Source organism: Herpailurus yagouaroundi, unplaced genomic scaffold, assembly GCF_014898765.1.
Source record: "Herpailurus yagouaroundi ecotype Mexico unplaced genomic scaffold, PumYag 186, whole genome shotgun sequence".
NCBI lineage: Eukaryota > Metazoa > Chordata > Mammalia > Carnivora > Felidae > Herpailurus > Herpailurus yagouaroundi.
Genome location: NW_024412417.1, coordinates 46679304 through 46704817, shown reverse-complemented (window position 1 = coordinate 46704817; position 25514 = coordinate 46679304). Strand labels below are relative to the sequence as shown.

At 57.4% G+C, this 25514-nt stretch overlaps 1 protein-coding gene across 1 annotated transcript in view; it reads left to right on the top strand.

Moving 5' to 3' along the window:
* LOC121043091 (maestro heat-like repeat family member 5) overlaps positions 1 to 25514 on the top strand; it is a 61920-nt gene that overhangs the window by 15192 nt on the left and 21214 nt on the right. Inside the window, 16 exon segments of the mRNA XM_040494623.1 lie at positions 1319 to 1376; positions 1379 to 1477; positions 2695 to 2747; positions 11881 to 11988; positions 12282 to 12398; positions 12910 to 13029; positions 14046 to 14198; positions 14859 to 14981; positions 15765 to 15844; positions 16300 to 16435; positions 18023 to 18118; positions 19681 to 19785; positions 21123 to 21258; positions 21558 to 21730; positions 24049 to 24198; positions 24989 to 25253. Coding sequence (XP_040350557.1) covers positions 1319 to 1376; positions 1379 to 1477; positions 2695 to 2747; positions 11881 to 11988; positions 12282 to 12398; positions 12910 to 13029; positions 14046 to 14198; positions 14859 to 14981; positions 15765 to 15844; positions 16300 to 16435; positions 18023 to 18118; positions 19681 to 19785; positions 21123 to 21258; positions 21558 to 21730; positions 24049 to 24198; positions 24989 to 25253 — 1972 coding nt within the window.

Genomic DNA, 25514 nt, shown 5'->3' with positions numbered 1-25514 from the left:
CAGAGGTTTGGTACACGTGCTCTGCGGAGTCCCCCTCACCCGTGGGCAGACCTGGCCAGGTGACACTGGGCTTGCCCGATGCTGCCTACTGCTCACCGATTACTGTCATTCATTTGCTCTCCAGCTTCCAGAACGTGACTGCTGTTGAACTTCTTAGAACATCTCCTTGGTGGGGGGGGGGGGGGTGCCTGGGTGTCTCAGTTGGTGAAGCATCCGACTCTAGGTTTCTGAAGCATCCGACTAGATTTCGGCTCAAGTCACGAGCTCATAGTTCATGGGCTCGAGCCCCGCGTGGGGCTCTGGGCTGACGGCCTAGAGCCTGCTTGGGATTCTGTGTCTCTGCCCCTCCCCCACTCGACCTCATGCACTCTGTCTCTCTCAAAACAAATAAGTAAACTTTAAAAACAGCTCCTAAATGTGGCTTAGTCGAGGTGTTTTTTTGAAAGGGCAAAAGCAGTTTCAATCCACCCTCTTAATGAGAAGCCCTCATACCCACACTTTGAGTAAATTATAAACGACTGAATGATCTCACATGATGATTGAAACAGCATCGCAGGGCACACAGGGAGGGACCCGAGACCCCCTCGCTTTCAGACGCCACCAGACGCAGGGCAGACCCCTGGCCCCCACCCAGCAGTGGTGCTGTGACAGCACCTCCCGTCTCACACCGGCAGCCGCGGACAGCACCTGATGGTTCCCACTAAACCTCGGAGAAAAGAGGAACCCAGATTACAGCAGCATCAAAAGACATACCAAAATTTTGTTGAGAAAAGCCCCAGGTGTGGCGACACAGAGCGGGCTCCCCTGTGCCCGAGGCCACCGCCCCACTAGCCGGGGGTAGGTAGGCAGGACCGCCAGCTGGGCCTCTTCCCGAGCGGCTGACCCCGAGCCCTCAGGCCCGAGAGGCAGAAACCGTGGCTCGGAATTCACCTGGATGGGTCATCAAAGGAGGTGACATTGTCTGGAGGAGACAGTTGACTGGAGCCTGCAGGACCCATGCCCCACATGGGGGCCTCGGGGCCGCTCTAAAACGGACTAGATCTGGATGGACAAGGTGGGCGGGAGCGGTGCTCCAGGCTCAGAAGCAGGAAGCACAGCGGGCTTCTGGAACTATCCCAGGACCAGGGGTGCTGAGGGTCCACGGAAGCTCAGCCCTGGGACAGAAGCTCAGCTGGCATATGCGGGGCCACCTTGGTCTGTTTTCTATCCAAAATGTGGGCTGACCACAGCGGCCCTGCCGACCAAACCAGACCTCATGCATGAAAAGCCAAAGCTTTGTCCAAGTGCCCACTCCTCCTTCTTGCCCCCCGCCCTCCAGAAGCTGGAAGAGGTATACCAGGACGCGGCCAGCAACGTGCTGCTGGCCATCTGTAGGCATCGTGGCAGGTGGTGGCCCAGCACCTGGAGACGGAGGTCCTGACAGGCGTCTTCCCGCACCGCAGCCTGCTCTACGTGATGGGCATCCTGACCTCTAACGGTATGTCCTGCCCTAGAGGCCTGAGGCACCCCCAGCCTCACCCTGGCCACCTTCTGCCCCCAGGCCCCGAAGGTGGCATCATAAAGAAGGATCCAGAAGGGAACACGGTTGACCTACGGGGCACACGTAGGGCCAGGCATCGGCTGCACAACGTGTCTGTGCCAGAAGAACAGCATGTGGCCCCAGCCCCCCCCACAGCCCCCTCCCCATGGCCAGCCAGGGCCGCATCAAGGCCCCCAGGAAAGGAGACCACCAGCCCGCCAGCTGGTCCCCATTGGCCCGTGGTCCTGCTGTCAGCATTTCTACAATGGCCTGGACAGAAGCAGGACAGGGCAAGGAGGCTCCAGGAGGTGGCCCAGGATGGGCGTGAGGCCAGCACTGCCATAGGGTCCTGGTCCTCTGTCACCACAACAGGCGGGTGCCCCTGCTCACTAGCAGAAGAGGAACCAAGCTCACGGAGGCAGTGTGGTGGGCCTGAAGGCCCCGAACAGCATGTTACAGGCCTGTGATGTCCAGGTCCCAGGGCTTCAACAGCAGCCACTGGCTCTGAGTTGTGGGAAGGGTCGCCCTGGACAGTGGGGTCTCTGAGGACCCTGGGGGAGGCCCTATAGGGAAGGGTCTTGCCAGGAGAGAGTTTAGCATAATGCAAAGCAACCAACTGAGCACCTGCCCTGTGCCAGGCTCCCTGCCCTCAGGAGCTCACAGCCCCCGGAGGGAGGCAAACACCAGCTGTCACTTAGGCACGCTCATCCACTCACAGTGTGAGCGGAGTATGCTGCTGCCCTGAGACCCCCAGGCCACCCCCAAGGCAGCCCTCCCTCCGAGGTTGAGTTTCCAAAGTTCCATAAAAGCTTTCCGTTCTCACAACGCACCCCTCTCCGGGCTTTATTTTCCACCCTTGAAGGGATTCTGGCACATTCCAAATGGCCACGCCTGGAGGGAACCCTCCATTCACCATTGGTGAGCCGGGGGCCCCAAGAGGCAACACGGCCGACCTGAGGACACAAGGCCAGGGTGGCAGGGCCACAAGTCCAGCCCAGCTCTCCAGACCCTGCACCCAGTTCACCGCCCTCCACGAAGCCAGGACAAGTAGAGGCAGGACAATGTCACCCTGGCTCAGTCCAGTATCTGAGGGATGGGGGAGAAGGAGCCCGAGATCCAGCCCCAGCGTGGACATCAGACGTGGCCTCCAGCGACATGGCCCTTCTCTCCCGCAGAGTCAATCTTCCAGAAGGGAGAGAAGGCATGCTGGGAAAAGCAGCTGGCCCAGGTAGGGGGGAGCCCGGCCACCGGGGCCTTCCAAGGGACGCTGGGGGCAGCAGGGGAGCAGGGCATCTGCTCTCCCTGGGAGGTGGGTGGGGGGTGGGGAGGAGCCCCACTGTCACAGATGAGCAAACAGGCTTAGAGGGGACTACAGGATGTAATGCACAGTGCCCGGTACGCGGGCCGCCCTTGTTCAGTGTAGTTAATAGTTTCCGTTAGTGGTAACAGTAGCAGCTAATGATTAATAGAGAAGTAAGACAGAAAATCACTAAGGATAGAGAAGCCTTGAACGACATAATTAACCAAATTGATCTAATTGACATTTCTTTCAAACATAAATAGAACATTCACCAAGATAGCGCGTTCGCTGGGCCCTATATCAAGTTTCGATAAATTTAAAAGGACTGAAATGAAACAGAGTACATTCTCTGACCAGAATGTAAATCAGACATCAATAGCAAAGATGTATCTGGAAAAAAATCCCAAATATTTGGAAAGGAGACAACACATTTCTAAGGAACCCATGGGTCAGAGAAGTCACGAGAGAAAGTAGAAAAGATTTTGAACGCAATGATCCTAAAACACAACGTATGAAAATTTGTGGGGTTCAACAGAAAGCAACCTCAGAAGGAAATTCATGTTTTTAATGCCTGTGTAAGAAAAGAAAGGTATAAAGTCTATTATCTAAAAAGCTATCGGGGTGCCTGGGTGGCTCAGTAGTTTAGGCGTCCGACTCTTGATTTCTGCTCACATCATGATCTCGCCATTTGTGAAATCAAGCCCCATCGTAGGGCTTTGCGCTGATGACGTGGAGCCTGCTTGGGATTCCCTCTCTCCCTCTCTCTCTCTCTGCCCCTCTCCAGCTGTGTGCACTCTCTCTCTCTCAAAATAAGTACACTGAAAAAAATTAATGAATGAAAATGAAAATGAAAACTAAAAAGCTATCCAAAAAAAGGACCAATGAGATCTAAAGTAAGGAGAAGGAACGAAATGATAAAATCTAGAGTACAAGTCAAAGAAATTTCTTAAAGGGACGCAAAGAAAACCCATTTGTTTGCACAACATCCCCATACATGGACGACCCTGTAGGCGCACCGGCTGCGAGCATGAGAATTACCAGTTTGTCCTTCTGGTAACTGGCCCACTCGGATGATGGCCCAGGGTGGGTGGACTTAGCTTGGGGGAGGCTCCCCCTCCTGAGCAGCTCACTGGCCAGGAACAGCATTTCCAGCTTGAAAATGGCCTTTTCTGACGAATGGATACAGAAGCTGCGGTTCATATACACAACGGAATACTACTTGGCCATGAGAAAGAAGGAAATCCTGCCATTTGCAGCAACGTGGATGGACCTGGAAGGTATTATGCTGAGTGAAATAAGTCAGGCAGAGAAAGACAGATACCATAGGTTTTCACTCATTTGTGGAACTTGAGAAACTGAACAGAAGACCATGGGGGAGGGGAAGGGAAAAAAGAAAGTTACAGAAAGGGAGGGAGGCAAACCATAAGAGCCTCTGGGATACAAACTGAAAACAAACGGAGGGTTGATGGGGGGGGAGGGGAAAGTGGGGGATGGGCAGGGAGGAGGGCACCTGTTGGGATGAGCACTGGGTGTTGTATGTAAGTGGTGAATCATGGGAATCTACCCCCAAAACCAACTGTACACACTGCATGTTAGCCAACTTGACAATAAATTATTTTTTTTTTTAAAAAAGAGGGGCGCCTGGGTGGCTCAGTCGGTTCAGCGTCTGACCTTGGCTCAGGTCATGATCTCGCAGTTTGTGGGTTCGAGCCCCGCGTCGGGTTCTGTGCTGACGGCTTAGAGCCTGGAGCCTGCTTCGGATTCTGTGTCTCCCTCTCTCTCTGCCTCTCTCTCTCTCAGAAATAAATAAACATTTAAAAAAAATTTTTTAAAGAAAGAAAACATCCCGCAACATGGCGGGATGAACAGCGGTCTGCAAATAAGCGTCATGTCCTGGCATTCGATCTGCTCAGGCTTCTACTCACTTGCCCCAGCGAGAGGCTGTGGGCCGTCGGGGCGGCAAGGGAGCCTGAACCAGGCTGTAAGCAACAGGCCGGTGTTCCCCACCACGTTGTGTGTGAGCATCCCCAGGACTTGGTTGTCTCTTTCTGGCACAAACCGGGGAAAGGTTTGAATAGTTCTATGGGCCTGAGGTGGGTCATTCCTGGGGGGGCCTGTTTAAGTTCTCTAAAGCCTGCTCGTGTTTACCACCCCCCCCCCCCAAGGAATGGGTCCAGGGACTGGAATTTTAGTAAGTTCAGAGAGTGGGAAAGCTGATGGAGAAACATTAGGAGCCCGCGGTCTGCGACAGGCAGCCGGGCCTCGACAAATACAAGGCTGTGGCTTCGTCCTGTGCCTGCAGGAAATGCTCTGATCAGTTTCATCCTTTCTGGGGACAGCTGGGTTCCGTCAGCGTTTGGATCATGACCTAGGTCAGGAGCTGCGTCTAGAGAGCGTTGCGATTTCTCTCTAGGGGCTTTATGTCCCTCAAGCAAATACATGGAATCCTTCATGAACATCTGGTTGGGAGCTGAGCACGGCAAGGCGTTCTCTCCTCATTGTAGAGGCTCCATCTCCCGGGCGCCTGGGGTGAATCACTCTCCACGGGGCCCTCGGGAGAAATAAGAGGGGGCCTCACGGAACTGTCCAGGTATGTTGTTGACTGACATCGGCTGCCGGGGTCCACAGCGATGCTGGAGAAGCTGAGCCAAATCCACCATTTTGAATAGCGAACCCCTGTGAGTCCGCTGTCTGGGTTTGGAACAACTGGGAAACGGGGAACTGTCTCGTCAGCGGCCCTCAATCCTGGACAAATCACCACTGTGTCCATTAGGTTTCTGGGCGGGCGGGCAAGGTCTCCTGTCCCAGGGCTGGGGCGGGACGATCAGCCCCTGGACGACCAGGGGTCCCTGCCGTCGGTGCGAGGCCTTGTACAGCCTCAGGTTTCACGGGGGTTGAGGCAATTTGGGAAGAAGTGTAGTTATGTCTGTTGGAATCTTTTTTTTTTTTTTTAACATTTATGTGTTTTTTGAGAGACAGAGGAAGAGCAGGAGCAGGGGAGGGGCAGAGAGGGAGGGAGACACAGAACCCGAAGCGGGCTCCAGGCTCCGAGCCGTCAGCACAGAGCCCTACGCGGGGCTCGAACCCACAGACCGCGAGATCATGACCTGAGCCGAAGCCGGACGCCCAGTCGGATGCCTAACCGACTGAGCCACCCAGGCGCCCCATGTCTGTTTGGATCTTGACAGACTCTGTCCTTTTTCACTCTCCCAGTGTCAGTCTGAGAGGCCGCCCACAGGCTTGCAGGCACCTCAGTTCAATTAAGGGACTTTTGTTGCAGTTTGTCCTCTTGTATGTCAAGGACAGACTGTAAAGAACATAAAAGGTTCGGGTGGGTCGGGAAATTCCAAGGCGAAGTCTCCAGCGGAGGCAAAACGTGTGAGCTGGCCCTTTGCATTTAGAAAGGACGTCTCGGTGGACAGGTTGTCAGGGCCTGGGTCACACAACAAAAGAGAGCGTTTTCCAGGGAAAGGCCCCTGGCTGAGACAGAAACTCCCTCTAAACTGGATCAGATGCCCTCACTATGGAAACCTTCCTCCGAGGGATTGGCTGTCCTGGGGGAGCGGGGTTTAAGGAGAGACTGTAGCTCTCGCACGTCCCCGAATTTGGCAAGGCTTCCCACTAATTTAATTCTAGGCTCTCTCTCAGCTGCTGGAGGGGGTTGCTGAGATCAGAGAACCCTGCCATCCCCGTCGGCCCTGGGAGGCCCACGGGGGGCCCCGGCCCGGGGGTGGGCACGGGGACCCGAGAGGTGGTGTGGGCGAGTCCCGTGGGGCCTGCGGGGACAGTGGAGACGTCAATCCCTGGGGCAGCGCCTCGGGGTGCCCGGGAGGCCCAGGTGCCGCCCCAGGCCCCTGACCTTGAGGCCACTGCAGCCCTCAGGCCAACAGCTTGGCGGACCTTTGTTTACGGTAAAGTCCCCAGCTCTGGTCATGAGTTCAGTCAGGCAGGGGGCCTCCCGTCCGATTTTCTGCCTTTTTATCAACGCTCTAATCTCAGGAGATAATCCACCTACAAGTGGAAAAGCTGGAACACGCTGGGTGCCCTCCGTTATTGTCTGGAACCCAGGATGCTGTAGGAAGATCCCTTCCAGACAGACTTCAGAGTCTGCCACAGATCGGTCTTTCGTGTGCACGTTTGAGTAACAGACCAGTGAGTGCGGCCAGGCGGGCTCTGGGCACCGCTTGGGAGCGGTTGTCGCTTCTTTTGTGGCCCATGAGGGGACCATGTCGAAGACTGAGGCTCTGAAATAGCATCCTCGGGTGACACCCTCCTGCCTCTGTTTCTGCTTCTGGGCCCCCCTGGCCCACCAGCAGGTGCACACGCTGACGTGGACTTGGCAGCCTGGGTCATAGCCCGTGGTAAGGACTCTAAATTCTTCAGAAAGCTTCTGGGGACCCTCTCTGGGCTTAGAAGTCTCTTTAACTATTGCCCTTAGTTTGGCCTTTGGCCAAAGAGGAAAAGACTCTGAGAGAGACTCCTGGACCTCCAGCGGGTTTATTTCAAAAGGTAACTGTGTCTGCAGGGTCCACAAAGCATGAGGACTCGGGTCAGGGAGGAAGGAGCCAGCAGGAGGGGTCGCGTCAGGCTCCCTGCCTTTTGTTTTGGGCACCTGTCTTTCATTTGTCATTAGCTTTCGGTAATGAACCTTTGAATGGAGCTTTTCTGGAATCGTGAAGCCTTTCGGAAGCTTCTGCATCATAATCAAACTAAGTATTCCATTCTGTTCATGTCATCTTGGGCAACCTTGTTTCCAAATCCACTTCTGAAATAAACAATCCTAATTTGAACCTCCTCCGTAATGGCCATTGGAATTTTAGGTTGTTTTTACTAAGATTTTGCCGTTTTTGGAGATATTTATAGCTCTGGGACCGTACTTCTTAGACGTAAAATAAGCAGGTATGACAGAAGATAGCACACTAGAGTTTTCGGGGCTTAAGGAGCTTTTTTTTTTTTTCTTAGCTAAGCCTTTGGGGTTCCTCAGAGCCAAGTAATACCCAAGAGGGATGTGCTGCTAGGTTGGGGACTGTGCACGTTTTACAGCACAGCTCATTGTATGGAAATTTTCTTGAGGTTGGCAGGTGACCTAGAGTCAACCTAACCTGTTCTGTGACCAACTTGTCCTAACACCGTGACGGGTGCTCTACCAGTTTTTAAGGATCCGACCAGACCCACCAATTTTTGTGGCTCTTTGGGTCCCAAGTCCCCATTAGCAATAGCCTTTATCTATAAAACAAGACACACAACAGGGCACCTAGGGGGCTCAGCTGGTTAAGCCTCTGACTTCGGTTCAGGCCATGATCTCGCCGTTCGTGAGTTCCAGCCCCACGTCGGGCTCTGTGCTGACAGCTCAGAGCCTGGAGCCTGCTTCGGATTCTGTGTCTCCCTCTCTCTCTGCCCTTCTCCCACTCGCACTCTGTCTGTCCGTCTCTCTCTCTCTCTCAAAATAAACACTGAAAAATTTTTTAAAAAATAAAAAAGCAAGACACACAGCACGTGCAGATTAACACAACAGCAGATTCCCAACCCGGAACGGGGGACGAGGGAATGCACTGATCCAGCAGACCCCAAAAGTGAGGTCAGGGGACAGGACTGGGCTTTCAGACGAAAGGGAAGTGTAGCTAGGACGTCAGTGAGACTGGAGCTCGCCGCAGAGGGCAGAGCTCAGGGCCCGTGTGGACCGGCCCACGACCCTCAAGATCCTCTACCCCAAACAGCTGCAGACCGGAGACAGCAGTGCTCTGCGCCAGGCAGAGCAGGACCCCCAGCAAAGACCTAAAGTCCGTAGGTAAGTGTCCACCTGAAGAGCAAGTGAAAGACACCACAGAGGAGAAAGAGAAGATAGAAACACGGCGGAGAGGAGCGAACTTCTGACACGTGAGGCAGACACGTGCTGAGAATACCAGATGCACAGAAGTACGAGGTACGCATTGCGCGACTCCCATCCTATGAAACTCCAGAAGAGGCAAAAACAATCTACGGTGATAGAAATCAAAGCAGTTTTGTAGTGATGGAGATTGACTAGGAAGGACCGTGAGCGAGCTCGCCGGGGGGGGCGGAATGTGTTCTCACTCTTGGTGGGCTGACAGGAGCGCGGGTCGGCACATCTGTCAGAGTTCATTGTGCCGCTCGGGAAAGATCTATGCCTCACGCTGTGAGTTAAGCCCCCCTCGGTAGACATACTTACAACCCAGACTTATCGATGGCCAACAGACACGTGAAAAGATGCTCGACATCACGCATCGTCCGGGAAATACCAATCGAAGCCGCAATGAGATACCGCCTCACACCTGTCAGAATGGCCAGACTCAAAAAAACCAGAAATATCACATGCTGGCGAGGACGCGGAGCCGAGGGGGTCCTCGCCCACTGTTGGTGGGAAGGCAAACTGGCACGGCTGCTGTGGAAGGCAGCCCGGAGGGTCCTCAAAAAAAACAAAACTGGAAGTACCAGATGATCCAGTATTTATCCAAAGGAAAAAAGACACTAACCTGAAAATACCTGCACGGCTACATTTGCTGCAGCGTTATTTACAACAGGCAAGATACGAAAGCAGCCCCAGTGCTCATCCACAGAAGAATGGATAAAGAAGGGGTCTCTATACCCGGCGGAGTACTACTCAGCCATGAAAAAGAATGAGGTCCTGCCATTGACAACAGCACGGAGGGACCTAGAGAGTACTGTGCTGCGTGAACGAAGTCAGACAGAGAAAGACAAATACCCTATGATTTCACTCCTATGTGGCATCTAAGAAAACAAACCAAGTGAACAAAGAAACAACAACCCAACCAGACTCCTAAATGCACACAACTACCAAGAGGTCTGCTGGTGGCCGGAGGAGGGGGGGGGGGGGCCGGGGAAAATAGCCAAAGGGGTTGTAGAGGTGCAAACCTCCAGTTACAAAATGAGTAAGGCACGGGGATGAGAAGTACAGCAGAGGGAATACAGTCCGTAGTATTGTACCAACGCTGTATGGCGACAGGTGGTGACCACGCACGCCGTGGTGAGTGCCGTGCGCTGTATGGAAGCGTCGAATCTCTTCGCTACACACCTGAAACTTCCAGGACATCGTGTGTTAATTAAACCTCAATAAAAAAAAAACCTTTAAGCCTTGGGGCACCTGGGTGGCTCAGTCGGTTGAGTGTCCGTCCAACCTCAGGTCAGGTCATGATCTTGCGTTCGTGAGTTCGAGCCCCGCGTCGGACCCTGTGCTGACAGCTCAGAGCCTGGAGCCTGAATCAGATTCTGTCTCCCTCTCTCTCTGCCCCTCCCCCACTCATGCTCTCTCTCTCAAAAATAAATGGACCTCAAAAAAATTTTTTTTATTCTTTAAAACTTGACTAATTTTTAACTTTGGAAACAGGTTTGTTCCCCAAACTCAGATATTCCTTTTTTTTTTTTTTTAAAGTAATGTAGTGCCCACCCTATATATTCTACAAACACCCTTAGCAGGGTCTGGGGCAGATGTGGAATCAAATACATTAATATCTCTGCTGCAGACACATACAAAATTCACACTAATTCCCATAAATAGTGTCACATCGGTTTGGATCAGCGTTTACCACCAAATGAGGTTGCTTCAAAGCCATGAAAAAGCGTTTAATTTTCTGGGGTTTTGAATGTGAATCTCGGATGAGGAGCTGTAGCACTGGCACAGGCAGCACTTGAAGGAAACATGACAATAGGCGAGAACCCAGGGCTTCCGGGTGGCCCGGGGCCCACGGTGTTCGGCAGACATCTGTCCTGGGGGCAGGGAGGGTGGGGAGCCAGTAGGTCCCGTTACAAACAGGCCAGACTCGGGGCAAAACCCGGGCAGACGAGAGCGGGGAGCAATGTCCATTTCAGGCCATTTCAGGGCCCCCCCGCCCCGCCTCGCCCCACCCTGCCCTACCCTACGCTACCCAACCCTCCCCAGCATCGCCGGAGAGGGCGCTAAAGGTCCCACCTGCAGGGGGCGCTCTCGGCGGGCTTGCATCCAGCCCCGCGGCAGAATGGATACCCCTGTGCTCCAACCAAGGCACCTATGAGTGCTCCTCTAGGATAAATTCCTAGAAAGGGAGTCCCTTGGGGAAATGTACACACGTTTTAAATTTTAATTGATGCCTGCCAAAGGCTTCACCAAAAAAAATAGAGAGAGAGAGAGATCCCTCACCTTCCCACCGAAGGACACTTCCTTGCTGACATCCAGCAAGTTTATTTTTTGCCAGTCTCATATCATCTTAATTTCCGTTCCTCAGATATTAGCAAGGCTGAGGTGATAGCCTGTCACGTGTGTGTGCTTTCACTATTTCTAAGCGGACCGTTGCCTTTTTCTTACTAGCTTATGAAGTGCTCGTTATCATCGATATTAACCCTTGGCAGGAGGTTGTAGGAAACAAAAACACAAGCCAACACAATTTACTGCATCTTTCAACCGAATTTATGGTGGTTTTGCTGAACAAACTTCGGAAAACGTTCACCTTCACACCCATCAGTCGTTTTTTCTATAAAGATCTGGAGGCTTGGGATCATATCTAGAAGGGGTACCCCCGCCCCAAAGGACCTGGGGATCAAAATCTCGGACTTGAACTGTGGGATCCGGGAACAACGAAATAAAGAAATCTTGTAGTCGTCATATGTTAGAGCAAAACTTCTAGGACTTTATATTTAGAAGCCACACTCCTTCGTCTCTCTGATCCCACATTCATTCAAAACCATTTTACTGGAGCATCGACTACATGCCAGGCACAGTTCCAGGTGCCGGGAGACGGCCTGGCACCCACACTCGGGCCGGGCCGCCTTCACCTGACGCTCACTGAGCATCTGTGACGTCTGGGCCCCTGCCCGGTGCCGGGGACATGGGCAGGCTCCTGGTTTCAGCCTCTCCTTGAACACCTCCAGGGAAGGGAATCTCAGGGAAATCAGAGGGCGGGCCCTGGAGACTCAGGAAGAAAGGCAAGAGAATGACGGAGTCAGGGCTCTGAGTGACCAGGGCGGGCCGGGGCTGGTGGAGGCCTCAGCCCCAGCCCGCGGGGTGGAGGGAGTGACCACTCCGGCCCTGCCCACTCCTATCTGCTCACAGATGGCGGGAAAGTCCGTCCAGTTCCTGAACATGGACAAGTGGTCCAAGGAGCTGTTGTCGGCACTCACCAAGCCTGACCAGACGCATCAGGAACAGCCCCCGGAGAAGGTGGATCACCCCCTGTGTCCCCCGCCCCCTCCAGGCAGCCCCAGGGACTCTGTCCATAGGATGCCACCTAAGCAAGGCCGAGGCCCCAGAAGGACACTGAGACCCGAAAGAAACAAAGGGCCAGGGGCCTGTGCAGCCGGATTTGATGTGGCACCGTTAAAACCCGTCAAAACTAGGCAGGGGCATGAGGGTCCTAGAGCAGGGGTGTGAGGACAGTTACAGGAGCCCAGGGAGGCCATCGGGGTGGACAGAGGTGGGTCAGACCCAGGACAAGAAGCCAAACCTCCCCCCAGACCTTTCTGTTCATCTACTACGGGCTGATCCTTCAAAACGAGGACAATGCCACCACTGTCAGGACACACCTGAGAACCCTCCTGGACACATCCCACCAGTGGCCCAAGCAGCGGGAGGTGAGGACCCGGCCCCCAGCCTAGCCCACAGCCGCCTGACCCTGACCGCAAGCTTAGCCTGATCCCTGCTCGTACCCTGAGCCCTGGTCAGGCCAGACAAAGACACCTGATCCTTTTCACACCCTGAGTCCTGACCCTGGTCACACCCTGAGCCTACCATAACTTGGTAGGTCCTCTCCTCTGTCACACATCTATTTCCTGGACCCTCCTTCCCTCCTCTGGCCCAGGCTCAGAGCTAGTGGGGGCAGGGGGAGTTTACAGACCTCCAGAGAGTCACTGCTCCCCCCTGCCTCCCACACCACCCACCCGCCCCCATAAAAGATGCCCTCACAGGGTTGGGCCAGAGCTGCATGTCCTGAAGAGTGGCGGGGGGGTGGGGGGGTGGGAGGGGGTCCCCGTGACCTTGGACGAGTCCCCTCCCTTTCTGGGCCTCAATTTCCACACCCCCAGGCGAGAGTCCAGGCGTGGTCCTGTGACCGGCACCAGTGACCCTGCTCCCCCGCATCTGTAGGGTATCGCGCTCACCGTCGGGCTGGCCGCGACCCGCCACCTGGACCACGTCTGGGCCGTCCTAGAGCAGTGTGGCCGGAGCACACCCGTTAAATGGAGCCTCCACAGCTTCTGCCTGAAGGTTCTGGCTCTGGGGCGGTTGGGGGCCTCAACGAGGGGCTGGGCATCAGGACCCCCACCCTCTACACGGGCCTGGGCGTCAGAGAGGGTCTCTGGGGATAGTTAGGGGCACAGGCTCTGGACCAAGCCTCCTGGCCTCCAGTGCCACCTGCAGCGTGACCCACGTGCCTCAGTTTCTCCTCTTGAATAACAATTCCTCCCTTCCCAGCCATTGGGATGGAAACGTGGCTTTGAAATGTCTGGCACACGGCAGGTGCCCCGGTGACATCTCGCAGTGGCTGTGCTGGCCGCTGTGTTTATTAATGGCCTTTTGACACGTGCCCTGCCTGTAACATGAGACGAGGGCCAGAGGGCGACCTTGTGCCCCTGCTGATGGGCGGCATGCCCCCCCTCCCCCGTCCTTGCTGCACCCCTGGTCACTCCTGCGGGCAGAATCAGTGTCTGGGGTTGCATGAGGGAGCTCAGGACAGATGGGGGGAAGAGTCACAGGTAGCACAGACAGCCCAGCGGGGACCAGCCACCTCCTCGGGCCCCACAGCCGGCAGGTGGCAGAGCAGGGACTAGAACCCATATCTCCAGCCCTCAGAGGGGGCCTAGTCACTGACAGGGAATGGAGGCAAGTGGTCCTCAGGTGACATCGGAAGGGTGTCTCAGATGTCCCCCCCCACTCTCTGGGCCTCCCTCGGGTCCGAAGGTCCAGAGCCCCATTACCATCTCCCTAGGTTGAGGCATGGCCTGCCGGGCCCCCAGCAGCCCAAAGGGGAAGTGGGCCCCCGGCTCCGGGGGAGGGGGCTACGCCAAGGCAGGCAGCGTGAGGGGCTAGGACCCTGGCCAGTTCTGGGAGAGCCGAGTGCCTCGCACACACCTCGGGTGACCCCACAGTCCCGGGTAAACTGAGACTCGCAACCCCTCAGAACCCTTGCCCGCGGTACCCGCTAGGGTGCAGAGTACTTCCTGTCGCCGCTCCCCCAGGGGTGGGCCAGGGGGACCCCGACGCCCTTTGTCTGTCCCCACCAGGGTCAGAAATCAGAGGACCCAAAGTGGAGGTGGGCCAGCAGCACCATGCTCCTCGCCTACGGTCAGATGGCGGTCAAGGCCAAGGCGCACATCCTCCCGTGGGTGGACAACATCTTGTCACGGATGGTCTTCTACTTCCACTACAGCTCCTGGGTATGGCTCCCCGGGGCCACCCCTCTGGAGCCCAGCCTTGACACAGCCCAGGCCCCACCAGAACCTGGGCCAGAGAATGCTAGGACCTTCCAGGGCCTTGGGGCACTCCTCCCCACCCTTATCTGACTCTGAAACCAGGAGGAGCCAGGCCCGGCCTCCTCGTTGTCCCACCTACTCACCCCGTCGTCCCACCCAAAGCTTCGAGGGCTTCCGTGGCGGCCCCACCCCCACATTCTCCTTGGCTTTCACTCTGGGGCGTTGGAAGGCCCAGTGATGCCCCATCCCCTCCCCAGGACGACGGCCTGCTGACTCTGTACTCCGCACCCAGGGCGTCCACCCCAGGGGGCTAAGAGGACCAGGCAGCCCGGTCAGGCCATCGCATCCCTCAGATCGTTGGGCTCTGGGTTGCCCACACATCGAGTGAGGCCAGACATTGGCTTCTTACTCCTGACCTTGACATGTTGTCAACATATTCACATTTTTAAACAAAACCACACAGCTCCCCCCTCAAAGTCCTACCTATGTGGCCCAGCTGCAGATCTCTACCGTACTCCCTCAGCAATGCCCTGCAGCCACATGTGATGGTGGCGCGCTCTCCTGCCTGTCCTGTGCCCCCTCTATCCCCCGCTCCATGGCCTGACCCCCATGCCCCCATGCCAGGACGAGACCTTGAAGCAGAGCTTCCTCACCGCCATCTTCATGCTGGTGGGGGCCATCAGCCGCAATGAGGGGGCCCACAGCTACGAGTTCTCCCAGATCTCAGAGCTTCTTGAGTGTCTGATGGTGAGTCAGGGTCCTGGGGCAGAGGAAGGGGACCCATGAGAAGGAGGAGACTCCTCCCTCGGGCCAGCAGCATCCACAAGAAGCAGGTGTTGGAAAGGGGCAAAGATGTTGGATTTCTGGGGTGTGTCCAAGCCCCTCATAGGCTCTGGCACCTGGGAGCGCTCCATGCCCCCCACTTCTCTTGGTTCTTCAGGGACCCTGAGCCGGCCAGTTGTGTCCACCTCCCAGCTGATGTGGCTGAGGCCCAGAAAGGCCAGCACCATCCACTCTGCTAGCACCATCCCAGCTCAGACCACTGCTCACTAGAGATTTCAGGCTTACAGAACCCCAGGGTAGTGGAGGAAACACACAACTGCTGGACAATTACAACTGTAATAATAAAGTAACAGTTTACTGAGCTCCCATTCACTGAGCTCCTGCTGTGACTCAGACACTGTGCTTTGCACACGTTGCTTCACACCTGACACGTGTGCAACAACACTCTGTTATTTAAGTAACAGAGTAAGCAAAGCTTGGGGCAGTGTGGAGACTTGCTCAAGGTCGTGCAGCCAGTATGTGGCGGTCAGGGTGCAGACGTGACCTGTCTCACTCTAAAGGCTGTGCTCTAGTTCTCTAAGTGCAGCCAGGCCACAGAGGCCCCCGTGGGTGGGTGGGAAGCTGGACCATGATCCCGTGGGCCATGGGGTGCCAGGCACTGGGTTCTTCAGCCAGGGATGAGACTTGGTGTCAGAAGTGTGATAAGCCCAGGCCTGAGTCACTCAGCCTTCACCTGTGGATCTACAGGTCTTGATGGAGAAGGAACCCCAGGACACACTGTGCACGTCAACTTGCCAGCAGACCATTCACATCATCTCCAGCCTCTGGTACGCTCCCCAGCCCCGCCCAGGGTCAGGCCCCAGTTCAGGCCTGTAAGAGGCTCTCAATAAACAGTTTGGCTATTGTGATTAATTCACACCTCAAAGAATGAAAGTTTAGCATCATTTGCCCAAACAGAGCCACTGAAGGTCCCAGGGGTGTAGCCAGGGCTGGGATGAGACCAGTCTGTCCAGTAAAGGGGAGCCTGAGGTACAGGGCTTATGAAGCATCTGCTCCCAACCAGGCCATGCTAGTCCCTTACAAAGCCTCCTGGAATTCAACCTGCCCAGGAGGCCCTGCAGGCCAGCGAGGCAGAAGTGCACATTTGAGTCTCTGGTCAAGGACAGAACTGGGTGAGGGGCTGCTGCTCGGGGCTTGTCAAATCTGGTCTATTCTGGCTGGGGGCCCCTTTGCAATCACCGGCCCCCACACCCCTCCCTCACTGCCCTCTACCTCTAAATAGTAAACTGAGGCCGCCCCTGGACTTGAAGAGGAAATCACGGCTTCTGTCCGTCTGCCTCCGCAGTGTGTTCGCCCTGCCACTGATGGACGTCCTGAAGAAACACACCTGCCTCTTCCTGGAGCCACCCAACATACAGGTGTGAAGCTGGCTCATGTACCCCTCCAATGAGAGGGGCCCCTTGGGCAGGCATCCGGCTCTGCCTGCTGTTCGTGGCTTTGGAGGGGGTGCAGGCTAGATGGCAGAGCCTTTGACCCCCCATAGGATAGGGCTGGGGACCCTGAGCGTGTTTCTTAACTTCTCTGAGCCTCCATTTGCCCAACTGTGACATGGGGGTGATAAGTGTGGAGCTAACAGTACTTAATTCTCCAGATAAAAGGGGACACTGGTGTCCCATGTCTGGTGCACAGGGTGCTCTACAAATAGGAGTATAAGTGACCTCTCTCCCTGCCCGCCCAGAGAGCAGCCCTGGGCTGTCTCACTACTTAACTGGTCTCGCCCCACCCAGGCCCCAGCAGGCCCATCCTTTACGGGGCCGGATGCCCCCCTCCGCACCTCATGGGCTCTGCAGAGGGCATAAACCCATCCCCCTGGGGCACCACCAACACCTGCTGCCCGAGTGTTTACCCTAAAGGGCAGGGAACTGGTGTTAACCGAGCACCTGCTTTGTGCCAGGCCCTGTGTGTATGTTAGCTCACCTTCCCAGCAGCACTTGTCGACAGGGTGAGGAAACCAGCTCAGAGAAATGGAAGTGTCTGGTGTGGGAGTCGGGGTAGAACCCCACTCCTGCCCTCTGGCCGGGTCCAGACTGGACCGGGACAGATAGGCACTCTGGATGGGGAGAGTGCAAGGGGTGCCCTGGGCCCAGGACAACACCACGGCAGCAGCCCTCCAGAAGGCCAGGGCCTGTCCCCACTCCAACCTTGCAGGAGCCTAAAGTGCCCCCATTACCAGATGACAGTGTCATGGCTGGCTCACCTAGGGAGCTTAGCCGGGTCCCAGAAGGTAGGCTGGGGGCTCCTGCTCCTTCCCATTCAATGTGCATCGGCACCCAGCAGGTGGGGCTGACCTCACAACCAGTTCTCACGTGACCAAGGTGGGCTCAGAGAGCTGAAGTGAGTTCTCCAGGGCTCCCAGGGAGTGGACAGCCCGCGCCCAGGGCTCTGCTCTGACAGGAGGCGGGCTGGGCACTTTCTCTGGCTGGCTCCCTCCGTGAGCACGCCCGGTGAGCCGAGCAGCAAACATTGGGGGTCTCGTGTGAGACCCAGGAGGCAGGACAAGCTGCGTAATTTGCCCCAACTAATGCAAAATGAAAATGCGGGCCCTTGTTTGAAGCTTAGGAAGAGTTTCAAGATGGGACCGCAAAGCGGGAAACCAAGCACTCGAGGATCCTTCTGGGTGCCAGGTCTCGCGCAGGTTGCTTGCCCGAGAAGCCAGCCCTGCTGCAAAGGAACTTACCTTGGCCACAGAGAAACTGTAACCTTGGGCAGGTCTGACCCAGACTGCCCCCGCCCAATCTCCCAGCTGCCCAAATGGGGCTTGTGCCGGGGCCCTTCCTGGGTGTGGTGTGAACGCACGTGGTGTGCAGCCTGGCCACAGGGGTGTGCAGGAAGGGGCACCACTACCATGGAGAGGCCAATGCACTGGGGCCCTGCAGGAGGCCTTGGCCCGCAATCGCAGCCGGGGCCTGGCGGCTGCCCTGACCTGCCCCACCCCCCCTGCACAGACCCTCTACAACAAGACCTTGGAGGCCCTGGACCAGATGCTGCAGAGCCTCATCATGCAGAACCCTACGGCCGACGAGCTGCACTTCCTGCTGTCGGTGAGGGGCGGTGGCTGGCACAGTGCAGGGGCGGGGCCGGCACAGGCCGGGCGGAGGATAGACAAGGGAAGGTGCCCGGAGGAGGCAGGGTCTGAACTCCAGGTGGCAAGTGGCCCATGAACTTGGAGGCTTGAGGGCTGTCCATTTTCAGGGATCACAGCGGCTTGGGAGAACTGGAGGGCAGGACGGCAGGTGCACCTGGTGGGAAGTGGGCCTTGAGTGCCACACTTGAGGGGGGCTGCTGAGGAAGCAGGCTGGGACCTGACCTCCCTCCCCTGAGACCTCGTTCTGCCGCCATGTCTCCAGCTGTGAGGAGGGCTCTCACAAGCCCAGCACCCCCACCCTCTCACCTTGACCGGAGTGAGACCAGTCAACAGGCAGGGACAGTCCAGGGGCAGGGGAGGAACCAGAGATAGGACACTGGCTCAGCTGGGAGGGTTGGAAGTCAGGGCCAGTGGACTTCACCTGAATGAGGACCAAGGAAGTCATGGGGTAGAGAAGGGAAGGGAAGGGCCCAGCAGGCAGAGGGCCCCGCCGAGGGGTGAGTAGCCTGTGTGAGCCCAGGATCAAGACAGACAGAGATTCTGCATGGCTGCAGCGTGGGGAGGGCGCTAAGGTGGCGGCTGGGGGTGAGGAGGGGGGTTAGGGTTAGGTTAGGTCCAGCCTGGAGGCCTTGTGGGGGCGAGGGGAGCCACAGAAGCAGGGGCCCCCAAGCTGGGTGCACCGATGGAAGTCTGGTGTGTGCCTGGCGGGGGTGGGGGAAATGTCTGCATTTTCACTCACCCCCTTCCCCCCCCACCGGGAAAGTAGTGTGTCCCCTCCCCCTGGCAATGTTGGCGACAAACCACAGCAGTGCCGGGAGTGGCTGTGTTTGCCACCGATGGAAGTCACAGATGTGGTCATAGGACATTGCTGGGTCACAGAATCTCCAAATACCGTTTCCTGCATCCGACGTCAGAATCACTGACTGACTATAAGCATCCGTCGCTTTAACAAAGAGGCTCAGATTTGGCTTAAAACTGTTCAGTGTAACTGTTCCAATATGTGTTTGCATCCCTTTGTGACTCCGTGCAATTATGTTGCGCACAGAAAAGCACTGTTCTGTAAAGGGGTGCGTGTCGCCAAAGGGGTTCAAACCCAGGGGCCTCCAGGGGCTTTGAGCAGGAAACGACCTCTCCTCTCTGGCAGAGCTGTCTGGAGCAGAGGGGTCAGGAGAGGCTGAGCAGAGGGACAGGGGAGGGCAAGACCTGGGGAGCGTTGGACGCGGAAGGGGCGGAGCCATGGACCAGGGTGGGCGAGGCCTGAGTCGGGGGTGGGCAGGGCCCTGCTGAGGAGGCGGGCCTGAGGTGAGGGGCGTGGCTGGACCGGGCGTGGTCTCGGCCAGGGTGGGTGTGGCCTGGGTCCCGGGCAGGGCGGAGCCTTGCTGGCCAGCTAACCGATTGGGGGGCGGGGCCTGAGCCGAGAGGTGAGCCCGGGGCTGAGCAGGGGGTGGCCCCCGCGGAGCCGGGGGACGCGGGGGTGCGCGGCTGCAGCACCCCCTCTCTGCCCCTGCCCACCCGCAGCACATGTACACCTGGCTGGCGTCGGAGAAGACACACGAGCGGCAGCGGGCTGTGCACAGCTGCGTGGCCCTCCTCGGATTCCTGAGCCACGACCTCTACCTGGATGTGAGTATCCAGCTCGCAGGCCCCGTGCCCCACGGCCCCTCTGCGGCCCCAACCAGGCCACCCTCCTCGGGCTCGTGGGGTTCCAGGCCCCCTGGACCTCTGCCACCAGGACAGCGCGGATCCCTAAGTGCCCTACAACACGGCCATGCAATCCCCCTTTCCACGCACACCAGGGAACAGGCTGGGGGCGGAGATTGGGGCCCCCTGCTCAGGTCCTCCCAGCTGGGCTCTGAACCCAGATGCCTGGACCCCTGACGCAGCAGGCTGGGCTCCTGTCAACGCGCCTTGAAGCCTCGGGCAGGTTCCTCTACGCCCTGAGCCTCAGTGTCTCACCCATGAAATGGGAGGAAATGAGTCCTCAGAGGGGTGCGGCCCTGCCCCAGTCCAGGTCAGTGGTGACTGCGGCAACAGTCGCCATCCACCGCGACCCCCAGCGGGTCATGCCTCACAGTCTAACCGCCATCTGTCGCTGGAGCCCTTGGGCTGAATGAAGGCGGCACCATCAGGGAATGAGTGCTTCTGCGTTTATCAGCCAAAATCAGCACTAATTCCTTAGGTAGATTCATGGGACGTTGAGAAAATTAGTTTCTCTGCACGTTGCCCGGCCGGCGTGTGTTTCTAATGAAGGCGGAGAGGTGGGCATGGGGGGCAGGGGGGACGGGAGGGAGAGCTCCCTGCACAGACGCCTCCTTCATTCTCAGGGTGAGGGGGACCCCTCTAGAGGGGCTCAAGGGGCCTGCAGTTCATTCAAAATCGATTTCTGCAACCCAGGACCCGGACTGCGGCCGGGGCAAGTGAGGCGCTGACCTGGGGTGCAAAATTTACCCGGACACCAAAACACCCCCACAATCAAGATAAATAAGGTGGTGTTTTAAAGCAATCTACTCAGCAAATGGCGGCAGCTGTGGGCTGGCTGCCTGTTGTTATAAATAAAGTTTTATTGAAACCAGGGTGGGGGTTAGGGCCAGGAGAGTGAAGCCCCATGAGGTAAGGTGGTGGTAATGCAGGGCCAGGCCGTCTCTAGGTACAGTTTTGAAACTGTGTGCATCAGGAATTGTTACATTCATTTTGACTTTTTGAAATATTGCATTAAAGTATTCTTTCTCTTCGTTTCTGAGTTTGGGGTCAGCCCCTTAAGTTGTGCCCTGAGCTGTTGACTATAGCGGCCCGACTGGGTGGGCAGAGCCTGGGCCTGGGGTCCCGAGAGCTGAGTCCCGGCCCTGCCACATGGTTGGAGGGGATGCATTCTGATGCTGGCCGAGCTGGGGTGAGTGCACAGCAGAGGGGAGACCCCACGGTAGGGTCTGCATTCTGTGGTTCCCATACTATCGCTGCAAACAAAAGAGGACTTCAGGAGGACTGGGCAGCTGGTGGGCGTGCTGGGGATTTTGTGCCAGGACCCTGACAAGGCCACCCGGCACTCCAGCCTGGAAGGGGTGGGCCACCTCTACCAGCTCCTGATGCGCCAGAGAGGTGAGCCTCCGAGGGCCACCACGGTGGACCCACGGCCACCCTGACCACAGCCTCAGCTGAGACCACACCCACACTGCTGAACACAGCCCATCCCAGATCTGCCCCCAAACCCACCTCTAACCCCAGCCACGGCCCTGGAACGCCCCCCGCCCCCAGGCCCACTCACACTCCCGACCCCATAAGGGCACAGGCCTGACCCTGGCTACACGCGACCCCACCCTAACTCTTGCCTGTCCCAACCTAGACCCCAGCCCACCTCTGCCCCGCCCTCACCCTCGCCCAATCCCGCCCCTGGCCAGCGAGGGAACTTCCAAACGTGGAGGCGCAGGCCCCCAAGCAGCTCTCCCAGGCCAGCGAGGATGGGGCCCCCATCTGGAGCAGCGGAGACCAGCAGACAGCTCCCCCCACCCCCCGTGAGATGGCATTCCCGAAGGACCACATCTTCCAGCTTGGCAGCTCCCAAGTCATCAAGGTCAAAGCCCTTAGAATGGTGGATAGGTCCGGGTGGGGGGAGGCCTGGCCGTGCTCTGCTCCGACCCCCCACCACAGGGCTTTCAGCTGTTGGGGTGGCCCTACTGCACCCCTGGGGGGGGGGGGTCAGACCCCGAGCCAGGTGTAAGTATTAAAACCAAGGCCGGGATCTCACCTGTGTCTCTGGTGGTTAACTGAGAGTGTTTGGAGAAGTCCGTGGCCCCTGGCCTGGGACCTGGGAGTTGGGGGAGGGGGGATTGGAGGGAGAGACCAGGGACAGACCCTGGGGTCAGCAGCCCAGGCCTGAGTCCCAGCTCTGTCCCCCACGGCTGTGCAGCCCAGACAAGCCCTCTCCCCTCTCTGAGCTCCCAGCTTTCTCCGTAAAATGAGCAGGCTGGCATTGTAAAGTCCTGGCCACCATGAGCACCCGGTAAATGGTGGTGTCGGGACAGCTCCCAGGTGTTCTCTGAGGCACCAGATGGCACCCTTCTCTGTAAGTCTGGCTTTTGCGGGATGAGAATTCTGCAGAAATATCCCTGAATTCCTCATTTTCCCGGGGGCCTCTCAACCCTCTGAAAGCCAGACCCTCTTCCTATGAAGGCAGAGCACGTCTCTTCTTGCACAGTCACCTCGTCTACCTCAATCAGCCTCTCGGTCAGCAGCCTGGGGGAGCCCAGCAGTTCCCCCAAGGCCCTTCTCATCACCCCAGGGAGGTCCCATAACTTTATGACATCCTCTGCCTGATCTGTGTTCTCTTCTGAACATGAGCGAGTCTGAGGCACTGAGTGTGGGCCGGATGCCGGTGTTAACTCGACAAGCCATGTTTCCTGGAGCCTCATGTTCTGGGTGGGCAGTCCGTGATGTCTCCACGGGTCCTTCCTGGTGTTGAGCCCATGACTGACAAAGACCCCTGTCCTTGGCATTCTGATCGGTCTCCCCCTGTTAGACCTTGAGCACTCCAGGCCAGAGGCAGGGTCTTGCCGGGGCTCAGTGCGGGGCCTGGTGGTAGAGCCAGCCTTTGACAGATACCCATCAAGTTGAACCAAATGAAGAAGTGTTTGCACGCAGCTGGTAAGGGCTACAAATATTCCATTAAAATTATTAAAATTACTTTAACCTTCTAACCAGCAGCTAATCCTAATATTCTCACAGACATTTTACCAAAACTTTACAATAATGATTCTAATAAATATTCTACCATCTGTTATTTAACACTTATTTTTATATCCAATAAAAATACAAACATCCTAACAGACTTTCAGACATTTCACCAAATAGGCTAGCATGCAAAGAAACATGTTACCTCCTTCAACATCCTTTCAGACTTCAAACCTTTCTGTCAGCCCCTGTCACCAGCATTCTATCTTCCTCTATCAGACGCTCCAGTCGCAGCCTTCCAGTAGAACTTTCCAAAAGGGTACAAGTGTCTCTGTCCACACTGTCCAACGTACCCAGTACTGAGCACTGGAAATGTGGCTAGTGCTGCTGAGGAACTGAGGTTTTCAATGTTAATTAAGTTTCAGTTTAAATAGGTACGTGTGGCTGGTGGCCACCATATTGAGCAATAATGCTCGAAGTCTTTCTGGAAGGTTCCACCTGGGCCAGCCTCGGGCTGTCAGAGACTATAGTCTGAGGCTATGGAGCAGGGGTCCCACCCACCACCTTGCATTTCCTCCAGAGCCTCTTTATCACCCCAAGCGGCTCACGGTCTGGACTTAGAGTCACTCTTGGGAGAACACGGGCAGAGGCCAGTTGGGCTCTTGGGGAGGCCCTAGCACAGGACGGGAGCCCTGGGCTCTGGAGCCAGCCTGTGCTGTGGTAAGGGCATCCACGCGCCTCTCTGGGCCTAGGGGGTGACCCAGGCGACCTTGAAGACCCTTCACAACTCTGAAGTTCAAGTGCTCTTTGTTAAAATCATGGAAGGAGGGCTGGGGCTTGGCCTGGGGAGCAAGCACCCAGCGGGACGGAGGCTGGCAGCTGAGGAAGCCCACGAGGCGAGGACAGGGCAGAGGAGGGGAGGAAAGGAGGCTGGCGGGGCCGTGCAGGTCCCAGGACAAGCACTGGGTCTGAGTGAGGAAGGGAGCCCTGCCTCTGCCCTACCGTGGGCGTCTCTCTCTCCCTTCCTGCCCCCGGGCCGTGGCTGGCTCAGAGACATGTGCAGGTGATCACGTGTGATCCCGGAGGAGAGGGGCTCAGAATTACGGGGTGCTCAGAAACCCGAGTGGCCTGAAGCAAAGGAAAAGGGAAGGCAAAGGCAGGAGCGGACACCTGGGCACGCGTGACCCACAGTGACGGCTGCCCGCGCTCCTGCCGGTACAGGAGGTCATGAAGCATCTCACGGTGGCAGAGCTGACCGACCTCATCTGGACAGCCATCGACGGACTGGGATCCCCCAGCTCCTTCCGCGTGCAGGCGGCCGCCGACATGCTGCTCCTCGCCATCCAGGAGCACGGGGCCGAGCTGGAGACGGTGAGAGGGCCGGGGCACCCGCTGAGGGTGGGCCGGGACGGGTCTGGGGGCAGAGGGACGCCCGCAGCCAGCACCTGAAGCCAGCGTCTCTGGGCCAAGGCAGCGTCCCCGAGCTCAGCCCCGATGGGGGAGCCACAGACCCCACCCTGACAAGTTCCACTGAATGAATGAGTGAGTGAATGAATGAACGAACGAACAAACGGCCCAAGCAGGTGTCCTGGGGCCCTGAGTGGTGTTTGCAGGCTCGAGAGGCACACGTGCGCTGATAGAACAACCGCTCCAGGCTCTGGCGCAGCACATGGGGGAGGAGAAGGCACAGACCTTTCCAGAAGTTCCCGGTCCAATGGGCGGGGCAGACACGGACAGATAAGGACTGAACAACGTAGGAAGTGCACCCAGTGGGGTGGGGGGGGGGGGCCCCCGGGAAAAGGACGATTGATGACGCGTCCTGCAGATGGGGAAGCCCCAGGCGGGTGAGCAAGGGCACCGAAAGTGGAAGGCGAGGGGCGTTCCAGGCTCCCAGAACAGCGTGTGCCCAAGTGGCCTGCTCGGGAGGTGACGAGGCCGGTGTGTCTGAGCCTTCCGGTGACTGGGCAATGTTTGGACAGAGTTGGAGGGCCTCTCGTGCCAGGGGGAAAGGTGGTGGGACCTCTCTCCCCGCAGCCTGGGACTCCCCTTCTGACCAGGCATCTGGGGCGGGGACGTGCCTCCCCTCAGACTTCCCCGGGCAGGGCCTGGCCTCCCCCCTCAGACCAGCTCTCCCGCCTATATCCTCTGCCTCCCTGCACAGGTTGCCAAGCTGGGCCGAGCCATTCACTTGCAGCTCTGCTCTGTCCACATCCCCCAAGCCAAGGAAGTCGCCCTGCACGCCATCACCCTGCTAGCCCGGAACCACACCTCGGAGCTGGTGACCACCTTCCTGGACCCCTCCCTAACCTTGGACAGGTGCCCGGCCCCACCCTCCATCCTCCCCCCGGCGGGGAACAGGGCCCCACCCCCAGCTCTTCCCTCCTGCCTGCCCCCTCACGGCGCACAGGGACCCCCCACAGGCCTGGGTGCAGGGAGGGAGCCTGTTTGCTCCCTCCCTGTTTGCTTCCTGAACACCTCCTGAGGCCGGCTCCGGGGGGCCGCTGCCCACCATCCCGTGCCACATAGGACACCCCGGCCCAGCCTCTGTCACCTGTCGCCTCGTGGACCCCAGGCACGCCTGAAAGAGCCCAGCCAACACCTCCTCTCCCTCCCCCACCCCGGTGGTCACCGCGGCCCTTTTGGGTGGGGCTGGCTTTCTCTCGAAGCCCTCAGACACCCCCCCCCCC